The 12005-nt window shown below is 41.0% G+C and overlaps 1 protein-coding gene across 3 annotated transcripts in view; it reads left to right on the top strand.

Moving 5' to 3' along the window:
- The window catches only part of LOC115152989 (Kv channel-interacting protein 2), a 108735-nt gene extending 97280 nt beyond the window's left edge, over positions 1–11455 (top strand). For all 3 annotated transcript variants that reach the window (XM_029697967.1, XM_029697966.1, XM_029697968.1), the window contains exons 2-8: positions 654–778; positions 2607–2676; positions 3063–3133; positions 3580–3687; positions 5198–5302; positions 5422–5484; positions 8901–11455. In XM_029697967.1, the coding sequence (XP_029553827.1) occupies positions 654–778; positions 2607–2676; positions 3063–3133; positions 3580–3687; positions 5198–5302; positions 5422–5484; positions 8901–8948 (590 nt within the window). In that variant the 3' untranslated portion in view covers positions 8949–11455. The remainder of the gene's footprint in view (positions 1–653; positions 779–2606; positions 2677–3062; positions 3134–3579; positions 3688–5197; positions 5303–5421; positions 5485–8900) is intronic.
- Positions 11456–12005: the final 550 nt, after the last annotated feature.

The raw sequence follows: 12005 nt of genomic DNA on the forward strand, positions 1-12005 counted from the left end.
TATGTTCAGGTAAAGCTACAGTAGTGTAATGATATTTCAAAAGTTGATCATTAACATTGATATACACTGAGTGTACAAAACATTAAGAACACCTTATTAATATTGAGTTGCACAGGGATGCTGGCCCATGTTGACTCCAATGCTTCCCACACTTGTGACAAGTTAGCTGAATGTCCTTTGGGTGGTCGACCATTCTTGATACACACAGGAAACTGTTGAGCTTGAAAAACCCAGCAGAGCTGCAGTTCTAAGCACAAACTGGTGTACCTGGCACCTACAAGCATACCCCGTTTAAAGGCACTTAAATATTTTGTCTTGCTTTTCACCATCTGAATGGAACATATACACAATCCATGTCTCAATTGCTTCAAGGATAAAAAAAATCATTTTTTACCCTGTCTCTTCCCTTCATCCACACTGATTTGAAGTGGATTTAACAATTGACATCAATAAGGCATCATAGCTTTCACCTAGATTCACCTGGCCAGTCGATGTCATGGAAAGAACAGGTGTTCCTAATGTTTTGTACACTCAGTGTGCTTGGTTATGTTTTTAATTACTAGTACCAATTATAAGGTGTGCCAGGCAGGCACCTGTAGGAGTAGCCTATAGGTACGTATATATAACATACAGTACCTCTCTCTGTCCCACAGACAGCGTAGAAGATGACTTTGAGTTGTCCACTGTGTGCCATCGACCAGAGGGTCTGGACAAACTACAGGAGCAGACCAAGTTCACCAAGAAGGAACTACAAGTTCTCTACAGGGGCTTCAAGAATGTGAGTCTGGGGATGCGGGAGAGGGTATGGGGATGGAGTTATGGGATGTTAGAAGCCTGCGGCTGAGGATGGGGGTTGGGAAAGGGGAGGAAACTTCAAGTTCTTTACAGGGGTTTCACAAGCTTTTCTTTAAGCAAAGCTGTTTTGATATATACAGTTGAAGTCAGAAAGTTACATACACCTTAGCCAAATACATTTAAACTCAGTTTTTCACCATTCCTGACATTTAATCCTAGTAAGAATTCCCTGTCTTAGGTCAATTAGGATCACCACTTTAGAATTATAGTAGAGAGAATGATTTATTTCAGCTTTTACTTCTTTCATCACATTCCCAGTGGGTCAGAAGTTAACATACCCTCAATTAGTATTTGGTTCACTGCCTTTAAATTGTTTAACCTGGGTCAAACATCTCGGGTAGCCTTCCACAAGCTTCCCACAATAAATTGGATGAATTTTGGCCCATTCCTCCTGGCAGAGCTGGTGTAACTGAGTCAGGTTTGTAGGCCTCCTTGCTCACACACGCTTTTTCAGTTTTGCCCACACATTTTCTATAGGATTGAGGTCAGGGCTTTGTGATGGCCACTCCAATACCTTGACTTTGTTGCCCTTAAGCAATTTTACCACAACTTTGGAAGTATACTTGGTGTCATTGTCCATTTGGAAGACCCATTTGCGACCAAGCTTTAACTTCCTGACTGATGTCTTGAGATGTTGCTTCAATATATCCACATACTTTTCCTGCCTCATGATGCCATCTATTTCGTGAAGTGCACCAGTCCCTCCTGCAGCAAAGCATCGCCACAGCCGTGCTTCACGGTTGGGATGGTGTTCTTCGGCTTGCAAGCCCCCCCCTTTTTCCTCCAAACGTAACAATGGTCATTATGGCCAAACAGTTCTGTTTTTGTTTCATCAGACCAGAGGACATTTCTCCAAAAAATACGATCTTTATCCCCATGTGCAGTTGCAAACCGTAGTCTGGCTTTTTTTATGGCTGTTTTGGAGCAGTGGCTTCTTCTTTGCTGAGCGGCCTTTCAGGGTATGTTGATATAGCACTCGTTTTACTGTGGATATAAATACTTTTGTACCTGTTTCCTCCAGCATCTTCACAAGGTCTTTTGCTATTGTTCTGGAATTGCACTTTTCGCACCAAAGTACGTTCATCTCTAGGAGACAGAACGCGTCTCCTTCCTGAGCGGTATGATGGCTGCGTAGTCCCATGGTGTTTGTACTTGCGTACTATTGTTTGCACAGATGAACGTGGTACCTTCAGGTGTTTGGAAATTGCTCCCAAGGATGAACCAGACTTGTGGAGGTCTGCATTTTTTTTCTGAGGTCTTGGCTGATTTCTTTTGATTTTCTCATGATGTCAAGCAAAGAGGCACTGAGTTTGAAGGTAGGCCTTGAAATACATCCACAGGTACACCTCCAATTGACTCAAATGACGTCAATTAGCCTATCAGAAGCTTCTAAAGCCATGACATCATTTTCTGGAATTTTCCAAGCTGTTTAAAGGCACAGTCAACTTAGTGTAGGTAAACTTCTGACCCACTGGAATTGTGATACAGTGAATTATAAGTGAAATAATCTGTCTGTAAACAATTGTTGGAAAAATGACTTGTGTCATGCACAAAGTAGATGTCCTAACCGACTTGCCAAAACTATTGTTTGTTGACAAGAAATGTGTGGAGTGGTTGAAAAATGAGTTTTAATGATTTCAACCTAAGTGGATGTAAACTTCCGACTTCAACTGTTATAGTAGAAGTATTTACATGGTAGCAGACTTGCAAATTGACTCTGATCCTGTTATTTTCTGTGTTGTTGTTTGTAGGAGTGTCCGAGTGGAGTGGTGAATGAGGAAACCTTTAAAACCATCTACTCTAAATTCTTCCCCCAGGGTGGTGAGTTTTTAACATAGTATTTCAAAGATCTGATACTCCCCAAAGTAACTGACAAATTGAACAAGGAGGGCAACATTTAACAACAATGACACTTGTATTTATGTGATGCCCCATTGAATATATTTTTTAAACATTATGTCTGTGCTACTTACAGTAGGACACTTACACGGCTGTGTTTGAAATTATATTTAGGTTGAATTTTTATTCAACTGCTTGTCACAGGTGGATAGTGCCTTGTTTGAAGTGACATATATGTACTCACAACTTGTTTGATCAAGTTACAGTAGGAAAGGGTCTTTGGGTCTTGTTCTCAGTATATTTTTTTTGCATGAAGTATTCCCAGATATATTTTCTATGATACATTGTGTACATCTCTGTCCTTTCAGATTCGGGTGCGTATGCACATTTCTTGTTTGAAGCCTTTGACACTAACAAGAATGGATCAGTTAGTTTCGAGGTAAGACTATTTTTACTATTGTCTACTTCCTAAGGGAGTGAGGAAAACTCTCCATCTGTAAATATGCAGCTGTAACATAATACATACCTTTCCTCTCCTTTTCAACACACACACACACATGCACACGCACGCGCACACACGCACGCGCACGCACGCACACGCGCACACACACACACACACAACCTAAGGGTCGCAACATTGTTGATGAACACACTGGTGAGCATATAATGTATTGCAGTGAGCCACATAATCTTCTTTGCTGATGCTATAGCCCCAGGCAACTCGTATTGTGATATCACAACACAATATATGCCCTTCCTCACACTCAATGTCAGTGCATAGCTTTAAACAGCTTGTATGGATGGTTATTAACTTGTAGTGGTGGAAAAAAGGTAAATGTTGAATGTGTGACAGGTGGCGAGGAATTTTTTTCTGTCTTTTCACAGGACTTTGTGTTCGGTCTGTCTATCATTCTGAGAGGAACGATAAATGACCGGCTAAACTGGGCCTTCAACCTGTACGACCTGAACAAAGACGGCTGCATCACCAAAGAGGTAACACACACGGATGCACACACATACATATACACACACACGCACACAATATACCTACCATTCTGAATTCTGAAGTTCTAAGTTCTGAGCTTTCTTTGTTCTAAATGTGACCGGTTACAGGAGGCGTTTGACACTATGTCCTCCTTCACAGGCCATTAAAAATCATTATTTACATTTTTTTTTAAAACCTTCTTGAACATGTGAACTTTCATGTGCCTTAATTACAAATGTGTATGAGATCTGTAAATATCAAGAAAAAAATTGCCTAGAATACCAAAGGAGAAAGCACTGAGCTATTCAGGGAGAAAGACAGGATACTTCCTGGCTAGTTATGATTGGCTGAGATAATTGTGTCGTTGGAAATGCAGAGAGATAAGTCCTGATTGGTCTGTCATGTTACAGGCTTCTGTCTATAACATAATGGGGGCTTCCCTGAGGGGTATCCAATGAAGCAGGTTTGAGGAGTTAGTGAGGTAACTTTGGTCAACTCTGAGTTCAACTCGAGTTAACCGGTCATACGAAAGTGGCTCACCTTTTAGCCAGATACATTTCTATGTCAACGAATCCTTCACAACTAACCTGGCTAACAGACTAACTCACGGCTAACTTCACTTACCCTGAATCAAATGACTGAGCCACGAGTTGAGGACCAAGGAAGTCAGATTCCCTCCCTCTTGCAAAGATTGCATCATCATCCCCTTCATTTAAGGAAGACAACTGATTTAATATTTTATTAATCAAATGTTTTAGTTTTTTCTGTAAAATGTTAAAATATATCACATTACACATTTAGTAATGACAGAATGCATTTTAAACTTCACGCAATGTACACTTTTGTTTGACTCGATAAAAATGTTAAAAAAATCATAGATAAGCACACCAAAAACGGCATTAACGATAATTTAGCTGGGTTTAAGTAAAGAGACTACTTTCTGGAGGACAATGCTATGCTGACTCACAAAAATGTGATTTTCCTGTGTTTTATATATATTTCCACACTATGAGGTTGGAATAATACTTTGAAATTGTGAAAATGATGATAATGCCCATTTAGTGTCAGAGCTGTTTGAAAAGACACCCTGGAAATTCAGGCTGTTTTTGCCTTCCATGATGAAATCAACATGTGGTTAATACATTTTCAGTTTTGCCCTCCCCATTAAAACAACTCCTAGAGAGTCCTAGCAAAATTCTTGCTAAGGGAATTTTCTCCAAGTTGTCTCCTAAATGGGATAACAAGTTTATCAACTTTTAAAGCAGCATATCTTCCCAGGTTTACTAAACTACACTGTATGATATCTATACTTTTAAAAACGTTAAAAAATGAGCAAATCACTTACATTTGACATAAGCCTCAATAGAGAAATCAGACAGAAATCTAAAGTCTATTCTAAAATGGACAGTTCTTAAATTGACCATCAATCTCAAATTGGAGAGTGATTGACAGATCTTGTACTGTGGAAGTATACCCTGTGTCATCTCTCGCTCTCTTTCTCTCTCCCTCTCTCTGTAGGAGATGATGGATATAATGAAGTCTATCTATGATATGATGGGGAAGTACACATATCCCTGTATGCAGGACGAAGCGCCCAGAGAACATGTGGAGAGCTTCTTCCAGGTCAACAGACACTTTGTGTTTATCAAAGCCCTTGAGCAAGGCACTTAACCCCCAAACTGTTCCACAGGCAGGCACTGCTTGACATTTGACCCATTTTTCCTCCCCTTTCTCCCTTCTAGAAAATGGATCGTAATAATGATGGGGTGGTCACTATTGATGAGTTCATTGAGACATGCCAAAAGGTAGGTTGTGTGTTTTTATTTAAAGTTATTTAAGTGACCAGAGAGGGAGGGAGGGAGGGAGGGAGGCTTTATTTTATACCCAAGTATTAAAACAAATATTGGCACACTGCCTTTTCGGAAATTACACAACAATGTGTCATTCTTAAATAAACATATAAAAAAAATATATAATAAAAATGTTAAATGATTTACATTCAACTTATTTCATCAACAAAAAATTGTTTCCCCTCCTCCACAAAACATACCGCTCCTTCATAAGTCCACTTCGCATAAGTCCACAATGGGAGATATTTTACAGCCGAGAATAACTAAAAATCCACTTTTATTCTCGCTTTTATTAATCCTTTAAAAACACATCTTACATCTTTACCATGTCTATTTTATTTTTCCTACTCAGAAAAATTGACATCTTAGCTTGTTCCAAAATAAAATTGAACAGTTGACATTTTCTTTTCTGTTGCTAACTGTATTGAAACCCCAAAATAAAAACAGTGTTATTGAAAATCTCTGCTACAGCTGTAATCAAAGGCTCTAGTATTTCAAAAATAGGTTTTATCCTCTCCATAAAACAGTGAAAAATTGTTTCTTATATTGCAAAAAGGACATCCATCTCCAACATCTGAATTAATGACAGCTACAAAAGCATTAACTGCAATGATTCCATGCATCACCCTCCATTGCATGTCACCAGTGCCCTTTTGTACCGGTGGCTTGTACAGTGCTCTCCATGCTGGCTTTACCTTGTCATCAAGGCCCAGTTTTACCCTCCAAGGAGTGTCTTTTCTATTTTTCAATGTATCTTTATTTTAAACCTTGACACACCCCTTATATAACTCCTTCCCATTCACCTCATCCAAACCCACCTCTTCCAACCCCCTCAAATCCAGTAATTAAACCTTTCTGTCTGACTCTGGGATATTAGGTGTAATCCCAAGTCTTGGAAAATGGGCGTCTTCATCTTGTGCCTTTTTCTTGTGACTCTTGCGCATAATCCACTCTTCTGCTGACAGAGCCTTCCTGCAACTTCCAGCAGTTGTCCGACAATCCTTTCCGACCTCACCCCCAAATGTTCAGCCACTTGTCCTCCATCCATTAATGTGGGCCCAGCCATGTCCATTAACTTCCTTAGGGTGATGATTTTGCCCTTCACCAGCATCTTGGAGAAATGTGGAACAGCTTCAGTTGTACAATCCAGTCTTGCCCCATAATACATCAGAGGTTCCTCCAACAGCCAATGCACTGACTCCACCTTAGTGCGTCTGGACACCTTCATTATACTCCAAACCCTAAGAAGGCCTCTGTAAAATGGAGGTACTCCATCCCTAGAAATCTGGCTACTATCAACCAAAAATAAAGCCTTCTTTAAATCTAATCCCCCTACCTTCTGTAATACAAGACCTGCCACCCCTCTCCACACCACATTTTTCAGTCCATAAAACAACCTTTGAATAAACTGAAACCGGAAAGCAGCAGCCCTACTAGCAAGATGTACAAGACCTTGTCCCCCCTCCTCTTTTGACAAATACAAAACACTTTGTTGAACCCAATGATATTTATCCCAAAATAAATCTACAATAATTCCCTGTATCTTAGCCAGAAGGCCAGACCGTGGCTCTAAACATGACAACCGATGCCACAGTGCAGAGGTAACCACATTGTTAACAATAATAGTACGCCTCTGTATGACATTCAAGATAACAACCAACGCCATCTCCTCATCCTTCCTTCCACCATTTCAAGCACCCCATTACATTTTTTCCATTGTCCCCTTATCCCCTAGGTACACTCCAAGATACTTAAAACCTCCCTTACACCATTCCAACCCCCTTGGCAAAGCCATGACCCCTCCAGACCATTTCCCAATCTGTAATTATTATTATTTTATTTAACATTTATTTAACTAGGCAAGTCAGTTAAGAACAAATTCTTATTTACAATGACAGCCTATGAACAGCGAGTTAACTGCCTTGTTCAGAGGCAGAAGGACAGATTTTTACCTTGTCAGCTCGGGGATTCAAGCCACCAACATTTCGGTTACTGGCCCAATGCTCATCACTAGGCTACCTGCCGCCCCAGGTAAAGCACAACTTTTGTAAAGCACAACTTTTTTCCCAATTTACCTTTGCAGAGGATATTCCCTTAAACCGATCAACCATGAGACTCAAACTATCCACCTCTGCTTGATTCTTCACCAAAATAACTACATCATCAGCATAGGCTGAGAGACGAATAGGAGGAATATCCTCTGAAAGGTGCACCCCTTCAATGCGACTTCTAATGCTATTTAGTAGTGGCTCTATAGCGATGGCATATAACATTCTTGACAAAGAACACCCCTGCCTAATTCCTCTACACACTTTAAAAGGGGCACTCAAACCACCGTTAACATTCAATACACTTTCAATGTCACCATATATCACCCTGATAATGGCAATAAAATCAGAGCTAAAACCAAAAGCCTCAAAATGCCTTTTCCTGATCAATTGAAATTAGACCAGCATCTAATCCAATAGCCCTAGTAGAAGCGTAGAACACATAATCAAAGCCATCAATCTTGAAACTAAAACGCTCAATTCAATTCGTCAGTATCCTTCTTTACAATCATGTGCACTTGTTTCCTATGAGATACATGTTTCAGCAAAGGAGATTTGCATCCAAAAATAAGATTCTTTATTGGAGATACAAGTTGTCCATGACGAGAACTCTCGCTCCAACACTTTCATCTCTAACACATTGGGGCACGTTAGAAAGTATAACTTTCTTCGCCGGATTCAACAGAGGGAATACCGAGGTCTGTGTCTACCGCAACACAACACCACTCTCAACTATCGTATTCACCTTTTAAATGGAATCTAAGAATATTACTACAGCGCTATTCATCATTGAGGCTGATTTTATGCTATCATACCCAATGATAGCGCCCACTGCTTAACTACATTCTTCCACCGAACACCCTGCCGCAACTGGAATATTCACCCCATGCCCCTGACAAAGTTTTTCAAACTCTAAACCTCCACGAGTGGCCATTACAACCAGCCTCTCCCACTGGTTGCGCCCTGGAGAGAACCAACCTCAACGATCCCACCACCCCTATACGTGCTCAGTGATAGTGAGACAATATAACCTTAAAACAACTCAACTGCCGAATATAGTTAAAATAATTCCAGTTGATACCACATTCGCGCCTGCTTCCTGACTCACTCCCAGCATGCACTCCGACGAGAGGGAGAGACTACTCTGAGGGTCACCTCTACTGTCATCTCTGTTTTAGGGAGTCAGACTCCCATGAGAAAGAACAAGAAGCTGAAACAAACAGGGTTTCATTGTGCCTCTGGAAACTTGCTGTCCTTGCTGTCTCTCTTTAACTAAGATTTCTATCTCTCCTTCTCTCTCCATCCCTCTCTCACTCTCTTCAGGATGAGAACATCATGCAGTCCATGCAGCTGTTTGACAACGTCATCTAGGAGCCTCTGACACAGAAAAGGGTCTGGAGAACAGGGGAGGTGTGGGTGTGAGTGTGCGCCTGTATTTGTGTGTTTGTGCACGTGTGTGCGTGCATTTGTGTGTTGTGGGGGGCTCCGAGAGGGCCTTGGACATTAACCCTCAGCCCCCCCCCCCCCAAAATCCTGACCCCTCCTTCTAGCTCCTTTCTCTCCGCACCCACTCCAAGCCAAAAGGAGGCGCCTCCTCTTATCCAACGCTTCATCTCTTCCAAAGACACAGAGAAGAGAGGGGCTGGCTCATAGACTCTGATCCACACCCACAACCACACCAAGGACCTGTTCAGGAATGTGCAACATTACAGAATGTTCAGATAGAAATGTGTTGTGCAGAACAGATATGATTGCCTGTCGTTTGTAATAGGGAGTCAATCGTGTCAGCTCTATTTGTCTATCTGCAACGTTCGAGGTGATTTGCCTCATTGAATACACTCGTTTCATTAACCATTTTATTATTAAACACTCCCGTTTCTGAGAAAGCTGCTGTAGCCTGCTGGCTGGACTCAACATAGATCAGTGACTAGGGGGATTTAATCCTAAGGTCAGTTTTGCATATCCCCACCTAATTGTTAAGGTTAGGGTCAGGAGTGGTTCAGCGGATCCTAGATCTGTGGATGGCAACTTCTACCAGAGCAGCTTGACTCCTGAAACTTCTGTCGTTAATACAGAGGTAACTAGTACCACTTAGTGGACAAAGGGAGGAAAGGACACCTGGAAAAGAGAACAGAACAGAAGGGACTGAGGATCTGAAGGATGAGACTCACTCTTCACGAACAGAAGAGACATAGTTGTTTTCGATAAGGGACTGATTTTAATATCGCATGACGATGTCTTTAATAATAACCTATATATATTTACAGAAATACTACAGCCTGTCTGTTGTCTGTCTGCTGGTCCTAGAGTCACCCACAGGTGCCTCGCTCCGTGTATGTGTGCGAATGTGCATGCGTGTGTACGTATTTGCGTGCATGTCAGAGAGGCTGTACTGGCATTCCCGTCTCCGGTAGGAACCCATTCAGATTTCAAACCCATGAGACCTCCTTCGTACTAACACTAACTTACCCTCTGGCCTTTATACCTGTCACCTTAGCTGTAGGTGTATGCTGACTGTTGACTGTTGTACCTCTTCCAATAACCCTGTGGTCAAGAATTACTAAACAGTCTGTGCCGCTATATTGATGAACATGCTGGTTGGACCATCTAGGCTCCCGAAGACCCCTTTCTGTATTTACAGGTGACTAACTGATGCAGTGAATTATGGGAATTGAAGTTCAATACTGTAATACATTATATAATGATTATTTTGCATTATACTGATCATACAGTTGAAACTGAAAGCATTTCTGTTTAGATCAACTATGAAAGAGCAGCAACATGTCAAGAACAATTTAATCTCCTTCGTAATCCAAATTAAGCCTCTTGTTACATGTCTACGTGTGTGCATGTGGGTGTGTGGGTATGAAGACACCACCAATGTTTCCTGCCTTTCCCCCACACTGACACCAAAGAGTCAGGCACACCAACTGAAGTATTTAAAGCCACCCTCAGTTATATCAGGGTATAAATAGACACATTTGTGAAATGTGAGAGAGGGAAGAGAGGAGGAGAGAAAGAGAGATTGGAGTGGAAAGGAGAGTATGAGTGTTTTTGTGTGTACATTGTGAGAGAGTGAAGATTTGTCGATTGAATAGTACAGTTTCCCAATTCTTTGCCAACTTGATGTCGTTTCCTACTGGGTGTTAAAAAAATGCTGTTTGAAATGGTGTGGAACGCCTGCCTCGTGGTTCTGAATAGAATGCTGATCTTTTGTAAGATAGCACTACCTGTATCCATCAACTACTTCCTGTGTCTTTCATTAAATTACATTAATTACTTCACTTTCAACCCCCCAAAAAATTATAATATGCCATCAGGTGGGTCAATAAAACGACAACAGTGGCATAAGCAATAATGTCCATATTTTACCCCCTTTTACCTACTCCTGGGAGTAGATAAAAGTTGCCCCTAACCCACTGGTCCAGACTCCAATTTTCCTACAGTCACATACTGATTATGATTGCGAAGGATAACTGACCCTAGAACTCTGGTTAAGGCCAACTTCCACCAAGAGTGTTTTATTAATCGGTTAACACCCTTGTTGTAATAACCTGCACTTTCTTCCAACACAGTATTTGTAATTTCTGATTTCTTTACATTTCCATTTTATCCAATTGAACGTTTTCACATCTCTTTTTTGGGGAGGCGGGGGGAGTGGTCTGGCTCTGATTGCCCCCTTGCAGGTCCCGTAGGGGATTTCCTGAACTGACCACCAGTGAAACCTGTCTATACTCGCATGTACTGTCATAAAGCAATGATACCTACTAACCCATTGTTACTGACCGTGTCTAGTAAGTTGGCTAGCCTCAACTGTTGCATTGCATATTTAAGATGTGTATATTTTGTACAGAGAATAAAAATCACATTGCTATGCATCTTCTTGTGTGAAGGGTTTTTAGTGATCATTTTGCTTCATTCGCAATTTCACTATGTAACTACAACCTATTCCTAAACTGTGTCCATTGAGAAGGAAAGAGTGTGGAGTTATGAAGCTCTAAAAATACTGATATGGTTTAACATTGCCTTTATTTAAAGACATCTCGAGTAACAAAACAAACCCAAGATTCCATATGTATTTATCACACACACACTCACGTCCTAAAGCAATATATAATACATTATTTAACATACAAAGATTGCCTTCCAGCCACTGATCCTGGCTCAGATATGCCGGTATACCTCAATCGTTCAGGTAAGGATTGGGGGGTTGGGTAACTGATCCTTGATCTGTGGTTACCGCAAGCATTAATATTCACCTCAGTATGAAAATACAGAAAAATCAAGAGGCAGTGCATTGATCAGCAGAAACAGACAGAAGTCAAAGGATGAGAAACAACTAAAGTCAAAAGCATTCATGTCCTGTCCTTTTCAGAAGCAAAAGGCGCACACACACACACACACTTCCTATGTACCTGTTAGTATTAT

The sequence above is a fragment of the Salmo trutta genome, chromosome 18, assembly GCF_901001165.1.
Source record: "Salmo trutta chromosome 18, fSalTru1.1, whole genome shotgun sequence".
In the NCBI taxonomy this organism is placed as follows: Eukaryota; Metazoa; Chordata; class Actinopteri; order Salmoniformes; family Salmonidae; genus Salmo; species Salmo trutta.